We start from the raw sequence: 24786 nt of genomic DNA, 5'->3' as shown, positions 1-24786 counted from the left end.
TTATTGTTGTTGCCCTTAAAGGAGAGCAGATTTCCCACGAACAAACAGCCCATGGGGTTAGGTTATCTTGATTCACTTTCAAGCACTGAATTGTTGGAAAAACATAAAAACTAGAAACTATCGCGAATAGTACGATGGCTAAAATCTCATCGACATCAGAAAGCACCAGAGTTAAAATGTAAAATGAAATAATTTGTCTGCTACATATTTGTGCTTATTTGCAACCATTGAAGATATATTTGATACACACCAAGCAAACATAGACAAGATCTACAAACATGGAAATCGTACTGCAAATCAATCAGTAAGCAAGTACAGCAACAACATAACATAATAGTTGAACATCAGTAACTTCATAGAACCTCATCAATGCATGTGACGAACATACTTCTTACAAGTACTGCAACAGATCAGGGTGCTGTCGTAGATCCCATACAATTACCTTGCCGTCCAATCCTGTGATAAAAGTGTAAAACTTGATATCGACAACGAATAATTCATGGCTGCAGAAGACAACAAGATTAATGTTTGTCTCTAACCTGAAGTACTGAACTTGGAAATTGTGGTATCCCCAGCTTTTTTGAGAGGCACAATGCTACTGAAATTTGGTAACAGGAAAAAGAAGTGGTTATGGCCTAAAAGAAAACAGGAGGGGTGGGGGTGGGGGTGGGGCGTGGGAATCAAAGAAAGTAGACTTGACATACGTAATACAATTTTCATGAGCAGGCCGGGTTCTTGAAGCTTCATTAGCATCATTGCTTTTAGACTGGCTGTAAAATTTCCCAAAAGTTCCTGAAAGCTGGAAATACATGTAAAGATCAGCATTGATGTGCATGAAATAATCAAGGTAGCCGTTCAATATGCTGTTGATTGAAATTGTCATTTAAAAATTGATTACTCGTGTCCGGTGTTTCTCAACCAAGTATACCGTATAGAGATAAGAGATGTACAGATATATGTATGCAAAACAATAAGAAGCTGCATCAGCATATTCGTATGCTGAGTCTTGTTGTAAGATTGTTCAGTACAAGTCATTATGGCTCAATAATTTTCTCACGTGATTCAATAGATTCATGGTTTAGTTTTTTTTTTGTTGTTTAATATAATAAGCATTCAGCATATTTTTATACTATGATTCAACAAAATTTTACACAGAAATTCAACAATTCAATATCATGCTGATATTTTATGCCCAATATGTTCTGTGGTTTGGCAGATTTCTCAAATATAACATTTTTTGTAATGGCTGCTTCCAGTTCAATCAGAATGTATAACTTTAACATAACTATTATAGGATTACATACCTGGGAATTAACTTTTGTGCTTGGAGTAGCCTTCTTATCTTCGAGAAATCTCAAGAAGCTCCTGCAGTAAAGAATACATCCATTTGATTTCCATGAAAAACGTTTAAGATACAATGACTTGCTGTTCTCTTTTATGAAGTATCTAAGGGATTGTTTAGTTGAAAATATTTGATCTTTTTTGTAGTTGGCATGTTAAACAAATAAAGGAAACTACTGCAATCTGAAAATAACTGTACCCAGAACTCACCATAATCCTATGTCATCTGCCACGAACACCATTGGATTGCAATCAAAGCCAGCACCAATGACCAGTCTCTCCGAAACAAACAAAATCTAGATCATGTACATCGATGCATGAAATTTGATTAATATTACTTTCATATAGGTTACAGGAAAGAATAAATGTTTAAGAATGGATGCTGACCCACATCACGAAGAGGCAAATCACGGAAAGATACACTCTGTGCAGATGGAGAAGGACCGATTTCATCAGCGAAGTATATCATTGAATTGTGACCTGAGGTTTTTTTCCATATTAGCAAAGGCAACACAAACATCATAGATTAAAATGCAAAATTTAACTACTAGATTTTGATATCTAGAGTTGAGTACGAAACATGTATCCAAAATATGACTGACTCTAAGGAAAACTTAGAAATTGGGTAAAAATATCATCAACCATAAATTTCAGAATGAATTATTCTCATTCTGAAAGTGATTCAAACAGTTTCGAAACCATGAAATCTAGTGCAAGATCTATCTGACAACAAAGATGAGTAATGAATTTCTGACCTACATAAGCTAAGGTACTGCCACTTGGGGACCACTTCATAGCAAATGACCAACTGAATGAGAGATCAAGCTGCATGATTTGCTGATTCAGGCAAAAAGAACCGAGAAATATTAGAAATAATCAAATCAGCCATATAGAAAAAAAAAATAATAATAAAAACATAAAAAAGAAAGGAAGATATCAGAAACACGTATATACAGACAATGTTTTGTTTTATCTACGTTCCAGTGTTCTCACACGCACCCACCCAGGATCGAACCTAGAACACCCAACCCTCAAAGGAGGGATGTCTCACCGCTTGATTTGCAAAGGTTTGACTCTATGCTTAATAGTGTTAATAATGAAGCCATCTGCCAATCAGCAAACCTAACCATATCCAGAGTAAGATAACTTTGGCACTTCAAACAGTCCAATTTCAGAACAGGATATTTAGCCAACCAATAAATAATTAACCATTTTCCAGAAATTGATCATAATTAGTAATACTTTCTTTCTGTTTACAGATTCACAATACATCACACTTAAAATCTATTAGACCACTATGCTATTGCATCAGAAACAAGGAAAAGGGTGTTCAAACCTCTCCAAACTTTGAATCAGAATAAGAGCCTGAAGAGGTCCTGTAGCAAGAATTACCAGCAAAGATGCAGAGAATCAAATCAAAGGAAAAACAGGATAGCAAGATGAAATAGAATTTTCAGAATATTTAATGGAACATACTTGTTGTCTACACCTTTAATGAACGTAGAGAATACACGGCATTTTCCATCAGTTGATGTAGTTGCAAGTAATATCTGTTATGTTATAAAAACGCATAGAAAAATAGTAATCAATATACTAAAAAATCTAACTGTACATTAGCAACACATCTAAATGTGGCAGTTTTCTTCTCAGAAGCCAAATAAGACCCATTAAGGATCATATTTCCCAAGCTCTTGTTCGCATTATGCTACCAACTTTGGGTCTGTTTGATTCACTTTACAAACTTTGGTTTGCACTATGCTTCCAATTTTTTTCCTAAATATTTCAAAAGGAGGGACTCACTTATAAATTTCTATTTGTATTTCTCTATTCAATAAATAAATATATTTATATTTTATTTATTTGTATATAAGAAGATTCTATAAAATGATATCCGTAGTAAATATATTTTATTGAGATATATAAAAACACAAATAGATATTTTAAATTTAATATATATTACATCATAAATAAATATTAATTAAATAAATCTCATCCAAACTTCCAACCACAAACCCAACCATCAAACCAAACACTATTGGAACATAAAATATTCAAGCATATATATATCATTATTTATGTTCAAAATGCAAGAAATTATTTTTTAAACAGGGATAATAAGCATTTCTAAAGGATAGGAATTCACTCCATGTGTTTCCTATATAGCTTTTCCAGATTTACTCACACCTTTCCGCTAAACTCCTAGAGCAAAAGATCTGGTATGTGCAGATATGATCCCTCACACTGACCCATTCTTATGATAGTCAACAAATTATTTTTCCTAAGGAGGAAGACAAGCACATTTGCATTCTATTTGATGATACATTGCCCGATATGATATGAAGAAAATTCGTGTTTCATAACATTCATATGCCTTTACTATGCTCTGAATAGTAATTTGTTTCGAAATTCCAGGCTCCGTAAAACTATTCATAGAACATTCTTTCAACCACATGCTTATGCATTTTCTGATTCTTCTAATAGATGTTTGCAGGGACTTCAAAACTAATAAATAGACTAAGAATGCTTGAGCAGTTTAATTTATGCACCAATGTTTTCAAGATAATGCAAAATTTTCAGGTAGATAAGAGGATTATTAAGCTCAAGGATCCAAAAAAGGAAATGATAACAAAGAAACTGATACAGAATTACAGGTATTGATAGAAGACACTAACATTATCCGGATGCCAGGCAACACTTGTCACAGAAGAATCATGCCGTTTCCTTATAACCTTACTGACCCACCTGTGGAAGTTTAATGGAGATATAATGAGGCACTGGTAGGGAAATAAAACAATTATTCATTTTAGGAAAGATAATGGTGCCTCAAAGGCAAGGTATACATTCATGATATCTGGTTTTCTAACAAATGATAGATATTTAACGACCAAAAGACATTTAGCCACAAAATATTTGTTCAACTAGTTTAGCCAGTCTAAGCCTATTGTGTAACAATGTTCCCAACCACCATGCACTATATGAAAATGCAAGGTCAGAAACAGTAAGCAAAGCAAAATATTAAGAGATGGAATTGGATAGCTGCGACATCAACCCTATATTTGAACTATACCTTGAAATTTACAAATTGGCCAAATGTATGCTAGAGAAACCTAATTATAAGTTATAACTAACAATCTGTCTAATTATAAGTTATAACTAATAATCTGTTCATTAATTTTCACACTATAATAAAAGAGCAATGAAATCACTTTACAGACTGTATGATGCAAGGATGAGAATTAACTCTCATACCTTTCAATATAGGGTCAATGTGACATATATCATATTATACTATTTTATATATACAATATCCATATGCATAGTTCAATCATTAATCATCAGATTGTACAGGTCGCTCTAACAGTAATATATTTGTCTTGTTGTAATAGACCACCTCCATTTTCTTCCCAACATCTTATACACTTGCTTACATGAAAGAGCAGCACTGAACTGACCATGGTTAAACAGTGAGAGAGGCCTCATGAGTTTCATTCAGAGAACAAGTTAAGCCACTAGGAAACAAACAGGAAGTTCATGCAATACTTAAAACTCACAAGTTAAGCACTGAACTGACCATTTGTCTTTTCTCCTTTACAAATTAATCTCACGAGTTTCATTCAGAGAACAAGTTAAGCCACTAGGAAACAAACAGGAAGTTCATGCAATACTTAAAACTCACAAGTTAAGCACTGAACTGACCATTTGTCTTTTCTCCTTTACAAATTAATCTCACGAGTTTCATTCAAAGAACAAGTTAAGCCACTAGGAAACAAACAGGAAGTTCATGCAATACTTAAAACTGAGGCACAGAGCAAAGAAAGCATGCTGAGTCACCAAGCATATAATCAATTCATGCGTTAAATAAAACTGAGAAAGAAACAATACCCAGAAGATCTTACCAATTATTCTCTTGCTCATAGTAGCAAACACAAACAGTTTTAGCCCCACTTCCAACAGCAAACTTGTTTTCTGAAAGAGAAAACAGGACATTGTTAAAAGAGATTAGAATAAATTACCACATGAAAATTTTAATATGCAGTAATACCAAAACAAGATCTTCAAATTCCACAAAGAACATGCCCGTTTACCAGCAGCAATAGCCAATATAATGTACCAAGACTTCAACTTGGTGAGTTGAAGGCACTTGAGCCACAGAACAGGAAAATAAGCATAATTAATGCAACTTATACTTCTCATAGAAAACCTTAACTAAAATGGTGAAAACGTTTATTAAAAGTTGGAAAGTGATTTATGCACATGGTGTCAACTATCAAATAAAATTGATGTTTAATACCCAGACAAAGGATTGACACAACTTGCTTGGGTTTTTTTCGCCAAAAACCATAATAGGAATCCATTGAAAGGTGATCAAGACACCAAAAACCTTGATTCCCATGCTTTCAGTGTAGCATCATTTTAATCAGTAGACCACACTTTGCTAATATCTGAGCACATGTGTTTCCATCCATGCATTTTTATTTTTTTTTTCGTGTGTGTGATCACCAGAATTACCAAATATCTCATACTGCGAGTCATAATTCTCAGAAAACCGATTATCCAGAAATAGGTGGTGTGAGAGTCCAGTCTATAAAGCTAATTAAGTCAGGTATCTTTAACGACATCATAAGCAACTTATCATACCACATTGCATATGCTAAAAGAACAGTTGGGGTGTGTTTGTTTGGGGGATTTTCCCCTAAATACACTATACATCCAAATTCCCCCCCCCCCCCCAAAACATCAAATCAAATATCTATTTTTCATTTTTTATATTATACTAAAAATCAATTTTACATTCAAATATCACATCAACACCCATTTATATCACATCATACAACTACTCAAATTCAAAATTTTTACTATTCAAATCCCAACTCAAAATCCAAACCCCCAAACAAACACACCCTTGATGAAACAAACTTTAAACTAACTTCATATGACATTTACTCTGCCTATTCTTTTATCTTGAAAGTTCACTTCTCAAGGTTTCCTTAACAATCACATATAAATTCAAATGTTCTAACAGATGCTAAATATTATCTCCTTTAGCCCTTCTTTTGCCTGAACAAGATATATTCCTGTATCTTTTGTAGGAAGCCTCTTCCTATCTTTAACTGAGTGCTAGACTAATTCTACATAATGCTTCTAATATACAGCTGCTACTAGATCTTATATTAAGAGAACACATCCATTTCCTTGAGTTTTTCTTGTAAGAGATGAGTGACGAGTGTGGTTTTGAGTTAACTCATTTCTTACTTTTTCCACAAGTGGCACCTACATCTTCTGGGCAGGTTCCTCAATTTTAGTGCAAGCATAATAACTGGATGAATAGGAATCACCATGCATATTTTTATGCCCTAAAACCCCATACTTCGACATTTACCATGCTAATGAAATATTCAAATGATTTACTATATTTGATATATGCTTCGAGAAGAAATGCTTCCACAGACCACAAATAGTCAAATAAAAGATTGATCATTGCATTATTTTAACAGAGTACAGAAATTATTCAGTTGAATACATGCAAAAATAAACTGGGCCAAATGGAACACCTAATGTTCTCAAAAAAATCCAGCTCATAGCAATAACAAGCTTTGTTGCTCATTTTTTAGTAGTGCAAACAAAATTAAAAACAGAAATAAATAAAGGGGTTCTTCCACTGAAGGGGCTAAAACTGCAATCCATATGTTTTCATACCAGAAGAACAATCACATTTAATAATCATGTCCCCTTTTGTTCCCTCATTGCTAGACAAATTTGCAGGTGATGGAATAAAAATGAAACCGTACAGTGAGTTCTGAGAACATATAATTGGCATTGAAGAGTTTCTAATAGAACCCCATACCTTTTGTACTCCATTGTACACAAAGTGCTGCACGATTTAATCTAAGTATAACAAGGGTCGGTACCCATTCTATTCCTTCTTGGGACCAAACGTATCTGAAACAGGATTTAACTAGGTCTGTAATTATCCAAAACTAGAGGTACAAAAACACAAAACATAATTACAAGAAAAAGCAGTTTGAAATGGTTTTAGGAGCAGGAAAGGAAGAATACATAGAATATTATCTGATAAACTGTCACAATTTATAGCGATACTTCAAACTCTGATCACTTACGAATTTCGATCATGAGAAACCGTAACTATTCTGTTTGAACTTCTTCCCCAATCTATTCCAGAAACAATCTGATCATGCTGTGAACATGAAGTTATAGAATCAAAAAATAAGAAGTTCACTCCGATTAACAAAACAAATAAGAAGTTCACTCCAGGAGTAATCAATTCAAGGAATTAAATGAAAATTTTGCACCATCAATCATCTTGACAGCATAAAACATATAGGAGAAGTACAAAGCAAGTTTTAGGCATCATGCCACCATAATTTGGTCAATTATTCCCCCCTAGTCTTACAATCTCACATTAGAGAAATGGTTTAACCGTTCTTATTATAGTCCCATGCACATACAATCAAAATTCTTCATATTTGTTCGTCATCAAAAAAAAAAAAATTCTTCATATTTGTTTATCATTTTTTACCCTTTCTATTTTGATACTGTTACATTTTCACAGTTAATGTGTAAAAATAACACTATCCTATTAGAATAACTCTTTGACACGTGAGAATCATAGAAACAGAAATTTCAACCCTACCAAATTATCCTCAGAATGACCTTCTAACATGAGCAGCATAGTAAGCTAAAGCAAACAAAGAGTCCATTTTATGCACTTCTAGTGCAGATAGCTTCTAAGATCACCAGATTCTTACTAAAACCCACAAACCCTTCTCCAACCAATCCAAAAATGTTTGAAGACTGTGACCCAAGAATCCCCTCAGATCAACCTACTACTGGTTACAACAGAACAAAATCTCAGAGAATTCAAATAAATAAATTACCACAAAGGAGTTACAAATTTACCTTGTGAAGAACATGCATCTTCTCCCACTTCCCTTCCAACAATTTATAGATGTGCACCTCATTGTTATTCGGACAAAATGCAATCACTACAATTCGTAATGCATCGCAATGCCACGAGTTATGACCGATTAAATCACCACCCACAACACGAACCGAGAAATGAATTATGTATATACAAGTATTGGGAGTAGATGATTACTAGAGTGTTCAGGACTCCAAGCATGGCAAGTAACACATTGGGCGAACTGATGAACTGAAACGATAGCCATATCCCCAATTACCTGCACACACAGTCGCAAATCAAACGAAATAGGAATTTCACATCGAAGTTACGGAGCAATTACGTAAGATCTAAACCTGGCGAAGAGGTCTTCGGCCAAATCTAGGAATGAGAAATCTCTTTTACAGACGGTGGTTGGTAGCTTAAAGCGTTCACGATGAAGATGAAAATGGAAGGTACCCGTACCCCGCAGACGGTGAATCTATACTGTGCAGATACCTTTTCTATTTTTTTAATTTATTTATAGCCCAAATTGGTCGAGCGATATTTATTTGTTTTTAACAATTTGATGGAAAATACTCTCTTCGAGTCCGCACATAAGAATTTTTTATTTTATTTTGGGTGTGTTTGTTTGAAGGATTTTGGTGGATTTCCACTATTCATCCAATTTTTTTTCCCCAAAAATATCAAATCAAACACCTAATTTTCATTTTTTATATTATACTAAAAATCAATTTTACATTCAAAACATCACATCAAACCCTATTTATATCACATCATACAACTATTCAAATTCAAAATTTTTACTATTCAAATCCCAACTCAAAATCCAAACCCCCAAACAAACACACCCTTTTCTTCGTAAAAAATAATTTTTGTAAATTAATTCATTTAATTTAACAAATATAAATTTTATTACATTTATTTATTTTCAATATATTTAATAAAGGCCTGTTGTTATATTTTTTTTCAATAAATAGATATTTTCAGTTATATTTTATATTTTTTTATTTTTTTATAAAATTAATTAAATCAATTATAAATAATTTTTATTTATTTGTATATATAAAATTTTATATTCATATTGTGTATCCTAAATTTCTTTTAATTATATATTAATTTATATTTCTAAACTCATATAAAAAGTAATAGAATAATATTATAATTTATTATTAATAAATAACTAATTTAAACTATCTAAATAATAATTATCAAAATAAATGGATTATTTATTCGAAACAAAAAAAAAATATTATTTTAAATATTATAATATAAAAAATAATATTTTATTGAATATTAATTTTGTATTGAAATATTTAAAATATAATATTATATATATTAAAAATTGTGTCAAAAAATTGAAAGAACAAACCAAATTTGTATTTAACATAAATAGAAAATATATATTTCAAAATAAAATACTAAATAAACAAACTCAAAATTAATTTTATATGTCTTTACTTTTAAATATATAATTGGTAATAATTAAAATATTAAACTATATTATGATTTTACTGTAATTATCTATGTAAAGTATACCATTCTAATTGTTTTTTTGAAAAAACATATATATATGTAAGCCATCTTAGGACATAATGTAATATTTAATAATTTTAAATTATAAATAATAATTTTTTAGATATTATAAAATATAAATTTTAACGGATAATAATTACTTTGTTACTATTTTTTTACAATATATTACTCCCTCCGTCCACAAGACGGTCCTATTTCTTTTTTAAAAATAAATTTTACATTTTTACCCTTCTTTCATTTATTACTTTTAATCTTTACTATACTTTTTAATTGATTGCAACTTATTTCTAATGTTTATTTTTTCAATTGATTTGTCTTGTTATTTATTCATTTAATCTTTTAATTTATTCCATATCTTTAAAAATTTATATTAATGAAAGACAAGATTAACTAAGGCTGTTCGAACAGAAATACGACAATTAAATAGCGTTCCCATAGCACTTGGGGGTTATGGATTATCCTTCCCGAAATTTTAGGCCAAAAATCGATTTACCTAACGAACAGCTACTATATCCATTATACCATAAGTCAACAAAAAGATGAACTAATTTGGTAAGGGATATGGCCTCGGTATAGACTCGTCACCACGAAGTCATAGATTCAAACCAGACGCTCCAAATTTTGCGTGCCACCCCCCGACAAAACAGCATATAAATGAGTGCAATGGAGAAGTGAGTTATCATTAGTTTATACACAAACATATGACAAAGGTAAGAAATCCTTACATACATTAATTACTACTACCACATATGTATATATATCGCATCAAACAACCGTTCAAACTCATTACTAAGTAAATAAATACCTGATAGATAGATAGATGCATCATTTAGGTCCTCTCGGCTTGAGTCAGATGTCCCATTTGTTGTGTAAGCTTATCCATTGTCCACCATGGCTTCAGTTCTTCCGTACACTCACTCTCGTCCGAGTTCCATTCATCGACGTCCCTATCCCTGTTCTCCTCTAACTTTTTCGACGTATCCTCAGTTAAGAACTGTTGCCAAAACGTACTGTTACCTCCCGAGCTGTCCAGTTCTTGATGCTTACCTGATTTAAAATCAGGAGTTTCTGCAGGACTAATGCCCGCATCGACTTCCGAGGCAGAATCAAGATCAATGCAAATGGAAGACAAGGGGCAGTCAGTGCACGCGACGAGGTCAAGTGAAGAGTGGCTGTCTTCCGAAGGTGACACCTCAGACGACGAAGGCGGGACATTAAGATCGCAATCTCCAAACGGCGCTCGCACTTCAGTGTCGACGAATAGCGAAGGCTGCAGGGGTGTGTTAACATCGTGCATATTTTCTTCTGCTGCAATCTGATCAAAGTCGCTGGCGAATTTCTCGCACAGCATTAGGGACGAGGTTAATCTCTCGACAACTTCCATGCTAACTCTCGGACGAGAATCCGGGCTCCAACTCTCGACTAAATTCATGCTCTGGCTCTCCTCAGTGTGCACTTGATTCAAAGCTAATACTCTCCTTTTCTTGTTCTCGGGTTCTAACTGTTCTGCAATCTTGGAGGCATACTCGGGCTTTTCCAACAATTTAGTCAAGACAAGAACCACCTGACGCTGCCTCTGATCGATGTTTTGCAGGGCGTGCTCGAGCAGTCTAAGCTTATTCACGTACTCGCGATTCTCTTCTTGATGCCGGTCCACCTCTGATTGAAGCCTAACCTTTTCGTGCTTCAGTTTCTCAATCTTCTTTTCGAATTCCTCTCTCTCGGAGTCGGCTAAGATCATTGCACCTGTATGGCTGTGGACTGGTTTTCGCCTGTGAATGTTCTTCAATAGATGTCTATGGCCTCTGATGAATTCGTCGTTCGCAAACTCCCATTGCTCGGGATCAACCTTTCTAAAGCCCTGAAAATGTAATAAATAGATATCCCCAATCAAAACCACACCTAAACATGATCATCATCATCATCCTATCGAATCCTTTAACTAGTTTTATTCAAGATCTAAGGCTTATCAAGATTTCATCCTCTGGATTTATTCATATGTGATATTGAATCAGCTCTGGGTTGATCAATCAACAAACAATTATAGAGCAACACATCTAGAAAATCACTTTACGAATCAGCATACACCACAGCAGATAGATAGATAGATAGATAATCAATCATAAGAACAGTTGAAAAGCTTACTTACATATGTGTTGAGTTGCCGAATGAAGCTGGAGAAGTTATTGTGCTTAAAGTACTTGGGAAGCAAATCACTCGAAAAATCTGGAGGATTCCAAACAACAAAACTGTGCCCTGTTTGGCTCCATGAAACAACAGAATTAGTCATTGGATCATCTACCATCTCATACGTTTTGAGCAGAAACGGCGCCGGCGAATTCGAGCTACCATTGGATCCATCCATCATCATCAACAACAGGTCAAAGTGTAAAATCAAATACTAAGATCGCCTCAGAATAACGAGTTTTCAGGATCTAAACTTTTCTCAGCATCACTTTCCTTCGATTAAAATGGAAACGTAGAAGAACTGAACCCTACGGAGACTTCCCTGCTATGCCAAACCCTAATCAGGCCTTCCCTAAGAACAATCACGGATGCTTCCTCGCCAGCCCCTACAAAGATATGAAATGCAAATCGGTAAATGTGAAAGCGAGAAATTCCTGGAGAAAAAGAAACGTAGGCCTCGACGTAACAAGTACGCACAGGTACATCAACAGCACTGCGAATGGTCAGAAGTGTTAGCCCTTGACAAAATCGACATCCATTAATATTCAACTCCAAACCTATCAAAAGAGAAGTACGTAGGCTTGACTTTCAAGTTTCAACCACTCCTCGAGAAAATTTGGCCGCCATTGCAATTGCTTGGCAAAACACCATCATCCATCATATTCACACTAAAATATCTTTTTATTCAAACTAACATAGTGATCGGCAGTTACTCTCCCCTGTCTGTCTGCCTTATCTTCTCTTTCAGTTGAATTTTCAAAGATACTTTATGGGATTCGGATCAAAATGCGCTGAATTCAACATAGGTGTGCTGTGCTGCTGGATGGAATAATTTAGTTTTGTGGAGAAGTATTGTATAGTAGAACAGAGACGCGGTTTCTTCAAAATTCGGGAAACATGATCGAGATCCGGGACCTATGGCTGCTTCTCATCTCCTTTATTCTACGCCTGCTTTCGCATTCATCAAATGTTTGTTATTTTGTAATTTTAAACTGAAAAATATATCTTTTAATAAAAGATATTATTTTTTTAAAAAAAAATATTATATCCAAATATTACTTAAATAATAATAAAAATATATGTATTATAATATTATATACTTTTATAATTCACAAAATGTATATTTATTTATGCCTAGATAAGGTTTTAGTGAAGGTAATGTGATATTGAATGATTGTGTAACTTAATAAAGTAAATAATTTTTTTTAAATAAATCGAGTATGCGGGTAGTGGGTCTTTGATACTAAGGGTGTGTTTGTTCGGATGTTTGGATTTTGAGTTGAGATTTGAATAGTAAAAATTTTGAATTTAAATAGTTGTATGATGTGATATAAATAAACGTTGATATGATGTTTTGAATGTAAAATTACTTTTACACCAAAAAAAAAAATTTACTTAGTTTTTTTTTTTTTTTTCTCTTAAGTAATTTTCCTGGGCTTTCTTCTTTAATACAACAACATAATTTATTCATATTTTTCTGCCGATTTATTTTTACTGCGAGACTTAGCTGAGTACTTTTTTAAGTAAGCCGAAAAATCGATTCTTGTCGATTTCGACTGGCTTGGACCGTCATCGACAAATTTTAGCAAAAATATTTATTTATTTTTCTATTCTCTCATATCTTATCACAGTAAAAAATACTTACGTCTATTTACCCGACCAACTCTATGTTAAAATTACTGTGGTACATCATTGCTACGAGTTTACTACACATTAATTATTGTTGTTGAGCTATTTCATTATGTGATTCATAATACCACCATACATTTATTTAGAGGAGTTGGCTTCTTTCTAGTGTTTGGGAGAATTCCAAACAAAGTTATTTCTATAAAGAGTAAAATAGTATTTTCTCCGTCCAAAACATCGTGCAATATTTCTTTTTTTGGTATGTCTCAAACATCCTGCAACATTTTCAAAATAAGAAACAATTAATTATATTAATCCCTACCTCACACTTTATCTCATCATATTACCCAAATAAAAAAATAAAATATACGTTTCTCTCTCTATCACATCACCTCATTTCTAAATTATACTACTTAATACTACACACTTAAAAATTTGTGTCCAAAACAAATGTTGCACTTTGTTTGGGACGGAGGGAGTAATATATATTAAGGATATGTTTATTAGATATGATTACGGTGAATAATAGTATTATTTTATCCATCTTAAATTCATATTTATTTTAACATATTGGAGTCCCATATAATTATAGGTCCAGACAATAGTAGTATTTTGTAAAATTATTAGTACAAATCTATTTCCCTAGTATTATTTAATTTCATTTAATAAACCTCTAAATTAAGTGTGTTTGTTTTATGAAATAATTCAACAGAACATTTTTTTTTCATGTGAAATATAGAAAATCATGTTGTAACAACAACAGATCACTGTTTATTTATTTGTATCATATAAAAGTTTAATTTCTATGGATTAAAACACTTAGTCCATTTTCAAATCATCAACTTTATTTATACAGTTTTAACTCCAAATATGCAGTTGTTACAGTAATTTTACTCCCAACTATAACTTCATTTTTTACTATTATTCTTCAAATATTCAATTTTTTATATTATTTTAAACAATTTTTTATTTTTATAATTTAAAATAAAATTTTAAAAAATTTTAAAAAATAAAAATTAAATTTTAAAATCAAATTTATAATTTTAAAATTTTAAAAAATTAAAAAAAAGATAATAATAAAATACAGTGCATCACCAACATTCGCGTTGCTATCCATTATGGAAATGCTCTTAAGATTAGAAAATCAAACAATATCACAAACTACATCCTAACAAATTAATCAATTGAATACAACACAATTACGGCATTATGAAGTAATTTTTGAATAATAATCAATGGAAAGAAAGTGCGAAACAATAGAAATCATAATTTATAAACTCAATTAAAAATAAATCCTGTATTAGAACATGAACACAAATCTGTATTAACAAAACATATATATAATTTTTGCTGATAAAAAAAAATATATATATATATATATAAAAAATTCAATTGGAAAATGAGAAGATGGTAGGTGCTGAAAATTGTAAGCGATGAATGAAAGTGTGAAAGATGAAAAAACAGACAAATAAATGTTTAAAAAGATAAATTTGAAAAAATATAAATAAGATTGAAAAGTTTGGCATGAAAAGCTCTTTCATATCAATCAGTTCTTTTAGGAAACTGACTTACCAATCTAATTAACTACTTCTATGTCCAGATATCATGTACACGCGGCCGTTTTTGTCCGTTTCACATATCATGTTATTTTTTTTTTTTTTTTAAATAATTACACACTTTAATCTCATTTTAAATTTTTTAATTTTATTTAAACTAATCAGTTATCTTAATCATTATTTTTACATCCCTCCTAAAATACCGTGTCTGCAGTGTAACAGACACGATATCTGGAACGGAGGGAGTATTTGATAAGATAACAACTATTGAATAAGCTGTTTGCCAAACCGGCCGCACCTGAGTCTAAAAATAACTATGCATATAGATTAGTTTCAAATCTGTTCGAAAAATCACCATCTAGTGAAAATATAGAGTTATTTATTGTCAACACTACAGTACTCGAAACCTCATAATGTACGTTATTAAGTTCCAAGAAAATGAAGTGAAATTCGATCTCAACAATACATCCATCGATCAAGCTGATGCTGATGCTGATGATGAATTTTTGTGAAGAATCAAGTGAGCACCATGTTGAGGCACAAGAGAAATCACTATTTGAGGTGCATGCGAGTACGACGGCGACAGCTCAAATGTATAGCCTTGCAAGATCATAGACATTGCCATTTTGGCTTCTAACATGGCGAAGTTCTGTCCGATGCACAGTCGAGGGCCAGCGCCGAAAGGTATATAAATCGCCTGAGCATTAGTTGCCTTGGAAACCCCTTCGCTGAATCTCTCGGGATTAAATTCCAGCACATCGTCACCCCATATTTCTTTATCTCGGTGCAACAATGGCGCCGCCACCAAAAGTTGCACCCCAGATGGGATTTGAAGGCCTCCCAATGTACTATCTCGACAAGTAATTCGATGAAACAATGGTATCGACGGGTACAACCTTAAAACCTCGTAGAATATCATGGTCATCTGCAAGATATCCGATTCAATCATCCCCAATGCATCAATTCAATTCAATTCAAATCGAATCAAATCATCATCTAGAGCTGTTAAACAAACCGTGAACTTGACTCGATTCAGCTCGATTGAAGCTTATTTGCGAACGTTAATGAGTCGAGCCGAACAACATAAAAAGACTCGTTTAGTTTACGAACGAGCCCAAACTTTGTTCGCGAACGTTCGTTAAAATAATATATTTACTATAAATATTATATATACATATAAAATTATAATTTATAAATAAATAAAATATCAATTTAAAATAAATAAATAAAACAATTTCAATTTTTTTTAAAAAAAATTCATATATAAATTAAAAAAAGTGAGACAAACGAGCTCGAACGAGCTTAATCGAGTCGAACATGAACACAAACTCAAATAATAAAACATTCTTAATGAGCCGAGCTCTAACATTTCGAACGAGCTTAATCGAGCCAAACACGAACAAGAGCTCAAATAATAAAATATTCTTAACGAGCCGAGCTCGAACACTGCGAACAAGCTCGAACGAGCTTAACGCATGAATATGAGTCTTGTTCGCGAACGGTAATGAACGAACATAAACACTTAAAATTTTGTTCGGCTTGGCAAGTTAACAGTTCTATCATCATCTAATTAATGCTAATATATTATACTTACAACTTTGAGCTGGTTCAAATCTTGATGCTCGAGGTTTTGCCGACCTCCTAGGACTTGTCGAACCTCTTCTCTTGCACGCGACTGCCACGCGGGGTGCTTGCTTAGTAAAACCATAGTCCATGTAAGAAGTGTGGCGGTTGTGTCCTGTCCTGCAAAGTAAAAAAGCTTACACTCCTCGATCACCTCTTGCAAGCTCATCCCATGCTTATGCCCTTGCTCCTTTATTTCCCGGAAATTCGACTCCAATAGCAGCCCTAGTAAATCTTGGCCAGAGCTTTCGCCGGCTTCTATTGCTTGCATCCTTTTCTTGATTACTCTTAGCAAGGTTGTCTCTACTTCCTTCACAATTTGCTCCATTCTCCTGTTCGATTTTGTCGGGAGAAACCTACAACAATTGCAATGAAAGAAAAATAAAAGTAATTTGTCTTGAACTACTTAATATTCTATAGGTAACATTTATAATATCAAATCGAATTAGCTCAATCCCAACATATTTCCTCTTCATATAAATATATATTGTAACGGATTAAAATTAATGATCGAATAACAAACAGAAACATAAAGAAGACATAAATTTACGTGGTTCACCAACAATTTGTTGACTATGTGTCCACAGACAGAAACAGAGAACATATTTATTAAAGTCGACTCAGCCCAGTACGAACTCGAAAGCCCAATACTGCATACCGTCGGGTCTCGGGCCACTCCGCGCACCCGGACCCAGGCAGTGGGACTTCGCTCCCATTGACCCCCTGACCTAGAAGCGAGACCCCTATTGAGGATGGCTCAGCCCAATACGAACTCAAAAGCCCAATACTGCATACTGTTAGGCCCGAGGCCACTCCGCGCTCCCGGACCCAGGCAAGTGGGACTTCGCCCCCCTTGACCCCCTGACTCGTTGACCGGGAAGCGAGACCTCTGTTGAGGGCGGCTCAACCAAATACGAACTCAAAAACCCAAAAACTCAGCAAAGTAACAAACTAGATTTAAGACATATCAACAATATATATGTATATTATGTATACCTCATTCCCGGGATGTAAACAGATCGAAGCGCTTCCATAACATAAGCAGCCTGCACCTTTTGTAGTTCGAACACTCTTCTTCCTTCTTCGTAGGAGCTTCCAAATGCAGTGCGCGAAATGGCATCACTTGTCATGGTCTGGATATAAGGCCAGACATCCAATTCGCGCGAGCCATTGTCGGGGATGATCTTCTCCCATAGGCTCAGCATGTCGGCACAGCTCAAGTGAAACGATGGAACCATGTGCTGAAGGAATTATTGGTTTAATTATTTCTTATTGTACGCATAATCAAATTTACGATTCATATAGTAGTGCATTTGTATTTGAATTAGTTTTTGAATCATCATATTATTACCTTAAGTTTCTCCAAATGAAAAGCAGGCGTGATGAGCTTTCTGTGCTTGGCCCATTTGTCTCCCTCGTAGGTTGCTACTCCTCTTGTGAGAACCTTGATCCTTGGATTTCGAGGAGGCTTTGGATAATTGAAACTTTTGCTAAATATCTCTTTTACAGCTTCAGGATCCGTAATTATAACTGCAGGTCTTGCCCCAAACCAAAGGAAACATTTCTTGCCTGAAAACATTAATTTGATAAGTATTTGGATAATCAAGAGTTCTTAATTAGCAAACAATTCTTGCTATGAAATTTGAAATAAACAATCTTTAAAATAATATATATATATATATATTAATTAATTAAATGAAGACATTCTTGAATTCAATATATATGTCTATTAAAATAGCACGTGCACAATACAAAACCATTTTAAGTGTTCATTTCTATTCAATTTGAAATAGTGAGTTGAACTTTAAATAATGGCTAAAAGTTGTAAAACTATGTTTATAAGTCTGTTTTTCTAAACCCCAAATCACAATCTTTTACTATTTTTTTCTTCAACACAACATGCCATCCCTCATCAAGTCATCATATATTGATGGGGTTTAAAAAATTTTGATTTAATTTTGGTAATAAAATAATATAATGGGATATTTTGTGAGTTTGGTGGGAAAGAAACACATCCCATATATATATATATATATAAACACAAGATCAGGATGGTGATCGATGTGTAATGATTTAAACAAAAAGGGAGAAAAGTGCTGTATGTATATATATGCACTAGGTGAGAAGTAGGGGTAGGGGTGGGGTACCGTAGTCGGTGACGGCCCTGTGAACGTCGGGGAGAACTCTGGGAACGATGTCGTTGGAAAGGGAGGACATAGCTTGGGAGGTGGAAGCTTCCCTCATCTTCTTGATATCCTTCAAATCTCCGAAGAAGAGCCTGTAAGGATTCCCTCCCAACCCTTGCTCCCTCAGGAGTTTCTCCACCCTCCTCGGCCTCAACCACAGATTGTTCACCACATTCATCAGCCACCACCCCAACCCTAACCCTAATACCAGCACAACAGCCGCGCCAAAGCTCCATGCGCTCGAAGCAGTATTCAGAGGTCCAGCTGCATCAGCCTCCATGATTCATTCACCAGTTTCTGCTGCTACTACTCGAAACGTCGTCGTTTAATAAGTAATAAAGGCAGGTTGAGGTTGGTTGGGTGGGACTGGGACAGGAAATCGGGGGTAGGTGGGTACGTCCGTCCAAGGTTTTGAGTTTATTAATTAGGTCAGTCAGACTCAGACTCAGGTTAATAATGTTGCCCTCCATCTGTGATACATTCGCAGTTACTATATACATTGGGACTCTTATAAATTAAATGCCTCTTTATATGTGTCGGGACTCGGATATTATTCTGTACATCTACAACATAAAATGCGCACTTACTCCATATCTGATACTCTATTTTTTATTATATATATATATTAAAGTAGATTCTCCAATATTTAAAAAATCGAACATGCTACATTATAGTAATATGTTTATATGCAAACATGGAATTAATTAATTATTTTTTTTATATTTAAATTTATGCAATTTTTTTTTTTTGAATTGTCATAAAAAAAATTATATTTTTATAAAAAATTAATAATTATTATTTATTTTTATTAAAATTTTGTGTTCGATTAAATAAAAACGCACTTGGACGACGGAGAGAATATTTTATTTAGTGGCAGACAAACAGGGAATGAAAGTTGCTGAGAGCGATGGTGGCTTTTAGTCGTGAAGTGAGTGAGTATAATGGGAGGGGTAGGCTGGAGAGCTCTATTTAAGCAGGGAGTGGTGGATTTAGGCGGCACTTAGTGAGTGAGTGAAGGGATCGGTTTCAAATTTTCAATATAATTCATTCAATATAATGTTGATTTTGCTGATTAACACGGAGCAGTAGCAGTAATACTCAGTGCTTGTCACATGAGTTCTTATCTTCTTGCATGGATTTTGGGGTTCTATCTTATTGTTTCGAAATTAAAATTTTGATTCAAATATTATTTTGATATGACCATCAATTACAATTAGTTCTACACTGACAATTTTTTTTTAAAAGACCCCATGAGATCTACAGACTTGAACTCGCATTCCTCCAACCCCTTTTTAAGTTTTCAGGCTCGGGCACAGGCATATGCACGCTGTTTCTGTCATTGTAATTCTCAACTTTGATACCACTTGTTAAGGGTGATTTATTTTGCCAGACCTAAATGTATGAGAACTCACATTGTTTTTACTATCACTAGCTCGTAACTTACAAATGAAGGAAAGCCCCCTATTTATAGATATAATGGATCATTTAGTTGGGCCAAGTCTATCTATCATAAGCGTAAGTCTATCTATTACAAGTACACATAGACTAAATCAACACAACTGAAGAAACATAAACTAAGTCAATCGGATAAGCATGGATTTAGTCGAGGGGCTTTAGTTCCTTCCGGAGAGTTCTGGAATATTTCAGAAGGTTCTAATAGCCTCCACATCTCAGCCCACTTCTCCTCGCTTCCTCCCGGTCACAGCTTCAATCTGCCACTTCGGGACTTTGTCTCACTCATTCTCAACTATATATACACACACATCATAGGAGACTAAGAGGAGGAACATACTTCTATCAAATGCCAAAGTACAAATAACTGACAATGTCACAATGTTGTTAAACAATTTCCAAACAGTATGATTATTAAGAATATAATTGAGAGGAAAGAAAAGCCTGATTGATTATATGAAGAAGTCCCTACTTATTAACATATGGCCAATTACAGTTTCCCCTCATTCTAGGTTTAGGCCTGAAAAGGGGAGATTGCTATCAGATTATATAAATTAGCCCGGAACTGAAATATAATCTCACCTTATCACAAAGCTTCTATAATTCAACCATGGCAGCAGAAGAGAGTATATCATGTTGGAAATTGGGTGCTCAATGCTTTCCCAAGTTTTATGTATGCCAGACCCAAAGAGGTTACTATCTCTCAATTCTATAGCTCGAGCAAACTCATTCTGTGCAGAGACAAACAACACAAGTTTGATGTGAACGAAACAAATAATAATCACAAGTATTGGCCAAAATATTTTGTGGATGAAATTTTAGTTTTGGCTTGGTGCATCCAAGGAAAACAATCAAAGAAGTATAGAAAATCTTGAAATTTTATATCATCTTAAATCCCAATAATGAAGCTAAAACTAAATTTCACTTCTAGATGCTAGAGGAATCATGATAAGAACTAAATTTCAGATACTAGAGGGATTACAGTACAAGAAGATGTTCATATTCCTTGTTTCACATCGCATTCGCAAACTTAATGAAAGATTTTGCATAAGAAAGTTTCAAAATAGGGACATTCCTCAACCCTCAAAAAAATGCTCCAACAGTCGAATTCAAGTATCCTTAAATTAAAGATAAAACAAAAAAATACCAGCCTATAAGAAGCAAACATACAAACAGTCGAATATAACTAAACGCCTACAAGGAATGCTCCTACTCATTGTTATAAGCAAGATAAATAAAAAGAACTCAAAAGTATGATTCAGACTCAAAACAAATTCTGTTAAAGATTAACAAGATTGCCTGGGATCATAGTCCTATGTCCTCATAAAACTATGTAAAGCCAAAACAACTAAGAGAAATAAAAAGAACTCAAAAGTATGATCCAGATTTTTAAAGATTAACAAGATTGTCAAGGATCATAGTCCTATCTACTCATAAAAATTAAGTCAAACCAAAACAAGAGAAAACAAGATCAAATCAATACAAATTGCCATGCATTAACCTAAGAGATAATAGATCGGCTAAATATTCAAGCAAGAAATATAGTATATTGTCAACAACCAGGACAAGAATTACAACACAATGCTATGGCTGCAAGGTTTAATCATCATATGTATATAAACACTGGCAATCAATCTATTCTCAACAGCTTAACATCATGTAAACATAGCGCGTAAATAATATAGCACAAACTCCATGACAAATTGGCAGTTACATCTGGTTCATAGATAAAAATCAGAAACAAGCTATTATTATTACGTAAATAGTTGAACAGATATTTAAGAAGAACAGGGAAAAACTAAGCTGAAATCGAAGGCGATGTGACGGGGTGGTGAAGACTTGCTCCTAAAAATTTAAGAGACATATTCATAAAGGAATGAATATACAAACAAATAAACATGCATCGTAGATACACGAATTTGGTCACACAGGCCCTCAACATAAAATTAAATAGCACATACGACTAAAGGAATGAATATATCAACATTCAAACAAATGTAAGCCGTATAACTAACACAAACTGTGTAACTAGAGTAGTAGTATATGTCAGTTACATAAACTCAAACATGTGAATGTGAATGGAAATGAGAAATATGTTGCTTTACATTTATAACAATTATGGAATGATCAGAATCCAGGTATCACAAGCAAGGAGTGTGCATTTAGTGTAGGCTATGAGCAAAGTGAAATTCAGGGCCAGCATTTTTTGTAAATCTTTATGGGACAAAATAGGCTCAAAGATAACGTGCATGACAATGAGTAGAAAATGTACTTCTCCCATGAAAATGCAGCACTTGATATTGATAGTGCTATAAGAGCACAAAAGATGATAATCTTCTCCTAGTGGCCCCATATGGCTATTTTTATTAAAAACAACAGTCCCATATGGCTATTTGAATTTAATGTACCTGTGCAACGTGTAGATAGGCTTCGTCCACAATGGTAGAGTCAGGGTTTCCAACCAAAGCTATGTCCCTCCTCAAAGATGATAATCTTCTCAACCCCACCCTGATTGAAAACCTTAGCCAGCACAGGTAAAATGTGTTCTAGAATAAAATCATTACTTAAAGATAAGGAAAAGGTAACTTGTGTCAGCATATGATACATAACTCTGATATTCATGAAGCATAAATCTTGTATATGGTAACATACATAATTTTCTTAGTATAACTGCTATAGCTTTTCAACCTTTATACAAATAGCTGACATATTTACGCCGAGCCAATATCAATTCTATGGGTGTCCAATGCTGCACTGACCATTCCTCTGGCAGTATCTATGTTACTTATTGGGCTATGCTATAAACTTACAATGACAGCTGGTCTTGTTCTGTACAGAGTGACTTATCAGATTAGATGAGATCAAACTGTTTCACCTTCTCCTAGTGTTTTCACCAATATGCCATGCCCGCTATTTCCCTTTCTTTTTTTCTCCTCCATATATTGGATGTTATGACGCATGGACACAAGCGCGTCCTTTTCACTATGGGTTACCTTACTCTCCATTGAGCACACAGTTTCATCTCTCAGCATTGCCGGCAATGCTGAATCAAGCAACTTCAAGTACATTGTGTACAGCAAAGCTAAATGCTCAGAATTAGGCTTAACACCATAACATTCAGTCATGTAATTGAAGTATTTCCGACCCATGTCAATGTTGTCTATCTGCAGGCAAGCACATAAAACGCCTGTCAAAGTCAAAGCATCTGGCTGCACCTTCAATCGCTCCATATTTTTGAACAGTTCAATGGCCTCCTGACCACATCCATGAACCCCAAGGCTCGTGATCATCGTGTTCCACGTTGCCACACTCTTAACCTCCATTTCTTCAAAGACCCGCTTTGCATAATCCAAACTGCCACACTTGCTATACATGTCAATGAGAGCAGTCCCAATGAAAACCCCAATCTCAAACCCATTCTTGATGGTGAATTCATGAACCCAACAACCGAGTTTAAGGCTCTTCAATCGGGAACAAGCCTTCAAGAGAGCAACAATGGTGTACTCATTAGGCTTGACCATAGCTCTCTGCATTTTGGCAAACAACACAAAGGCCTTTTCTGGCTTATCACTCTTGGCATAGCCACTGATCATTGCAGTCCATGAAACCACATTCCTCCTCACGGGCATGTTATCGAACAGTTTCTGTGCCGAATCCATCCATTCACTCCCATTATGCACAAGCCCAGCCACCATGGTCGTCCATGTCACTACGTTTCTGGCAGGCATTTTGTCGAACATCTTCATGGCATCGTCAATTATTCCACATTTAATGTACAAATCCAGCAACACATTGTTCAGGAATATGTTTCCAGAAAATCCATTTTTAACAGCCGCTCCATATACCTCTCTGGCCTTCTCCACGTAGGAGCAATCCAAGCACGCCTTTATCACGAACGGGAACGTGAATTTGTCGGCACTAACGCCCCGGACAATCATCAAATTGAAGAGCAGGATGGCTTGGTGCGAGCAGGAGTTCACAGTGTGCGCTCGGATGAGCAAGTTCCACACGAACGTGTCCGGATTCTCCATCTGCTGGAACACTAATGTGGCGTGCTTGGTCTCGCCGTACGACGAACAAAGCCGAATCAACTTCCCGGCGATTACGCGATGCTCATGGAGGGCGGTGCGGATTAACTTGGCGTGGATTTGCTTCAATTGATTGAAACCGGCACATTTCTGGAGAAGTGCGAGGGCATCTTGGGGATTGAAGCTCGGCCTAGCAGCGGCGGAGGCGTTGATATTTCTCGCGGGTAAAACATCGAGAGTGCTCAACGAGAAGCATGCCACCATTGTCGGCAAAACAAATGCCTTTGAGATAGATGCAACACAAAATTTGGGATAGGTTTTAAGGCCTTTCG

General features: G+C 34.6%; 4 protein-coding genes across 7 annotated transcripts; all 4 read right to left on the bottom strand.

The window, feature by feature from the left end:
* Positions 1-118: 118 nt before the first annotated feature.
* Positions 119-8782, bottom strand: LOC127266079 (actin-related protein 2/3 complex subunit 1A-like). 2 transcript variants are annotated; one of them, XM_051296193.1, is made up of 16 exons: positions 8617-8781; positions 8459-8540; positions 8260-8345; positions 7461-7537; positions 7187-7281; positions 5238-5307; positions 4014-4083; positions 2818-2891; positions 2678-2717; positions 2097-2178; positions 1733-1821; positions 1552-1637; positions 1305-1365; positions 705-799; positions 540-598; positions 119-456 (listed from the first exon to the last, which is right to left on the bottom strand). In XM_051296193.1, exons 2-16 carry the CDS (start codon positions 8526-8528, stop codon positions 392-394), a joined length of 1119 nt encoding a protein of 372 aa, XP_051152150.1. In that variant the 5' UTR covers positions 8529-8540; positions 8617-8781; the 3' UTR covers positions 119-391. The 2 variants fall into 2 exon arrangements, with proteins under 2 accessions (XP_051152150.1, XP_051152151.1); XM_051296194.1 differs by lacking the exons at positions 2678-2717; positions 2818-2891 and having other exon boundaries at positions 8617-8782.
* Positions 8783-10451: 1669 nt separating this feature from the next.
* Positions 10452-12898, bottom strand: LOC127266037 (heat stress transcription factor A-4b-like). 3 transcript variants are annotated; one of them, XM_051296115.1, is made up of 3 exons: positions 12451-12898; positions 11946-12369; positions 10452-11657 (listed from the first exon to the last, which is right to left on the bottom strand). In XM_051296115.1, exons 2-3 carry the CDS (start codon positions 12165-12167, stop codon positions 10626-10628), a joined length of 1254 nt encoding a protein of 417 aa, XP_051152072.1. In that variant the 5' UTR covers positions 12168-12369; positions 12451-12898; the 3' UTR covers positions 10452-10625. The 3 variants fall into 3 exon arrangements, with proteins under 3 accessions (XP_051152072.1, XP_051152071.1, XP_051152073.1); XM_051296114.1 differs by having other exon boundaries at positions 12461-12898; XM_051296116.1 differs by having other exon boundaries at positions 12541-12898.
* A 2598-nt stretch (positions 12899-15496) lies between these two features.
* LOC127265791 (cytochrome P450 CYP72A219-like) lies at positions 15497-19433 on the bottom strand. Its single transcript, XM_051295782.1, has 5 exons — positions 18936-19433; positions 18140-18357; positions 17785-18029; positions 16760-17144; positions 15497-16090 (listed from the first exon to the last, which is right to left on the bottom strand). The coding sequence occupies exons 1-5, from the start codon at positions 19252-19254 to the stop codon at positions 15641-15643; spliced, it is 1617 nt and encodes a 538-aa protein (XP_051151739.1). The 5' UTR covers positions 19255-19433; the 3' UTR covers positions 15497-15640.
* A 3620-nt stretch (positions 19434-23053) lies between these two features.
* Positions 23054-24786, bottom strand: LOC127266177 (pentatricopeptide repeat-containing protein At3g26630, chloroplastic-like). Its single transcript, XM_051296342.1, has one exon. The coding sequence runs from the start codon at positions 24716-24718 to the stop codon at positions 23288-23290; it is 1431 nt and encodes a 476-aa protein (XP_051152299.1). The 5' UTR covers positions 24719-24786; the 3' UTR covers positions 23054-23287.

The sequence above is a fragment of the Andrographis paniculata genome, unplaced genomic scaffold (assembly GCF_009805555.1).
Source record: "Andrographis paniculata isolate CXL003 unplaced genomic scaffold, ASM980555v1 Contig74END, whole genome shotgun sequence".
In the NCBI taxonomy this organism is placed as follows: Eukaryota; Viridiplantae; Streptophyta; class Magnoliopsida; order Lamiales; family Acanthaceae; genus Andrographis; species Andrographis paniculata.
Note: the sequence above shows the minus strand (reverse complement) of the source record. Positions and strands in the feature narration are given on the sequence as shown.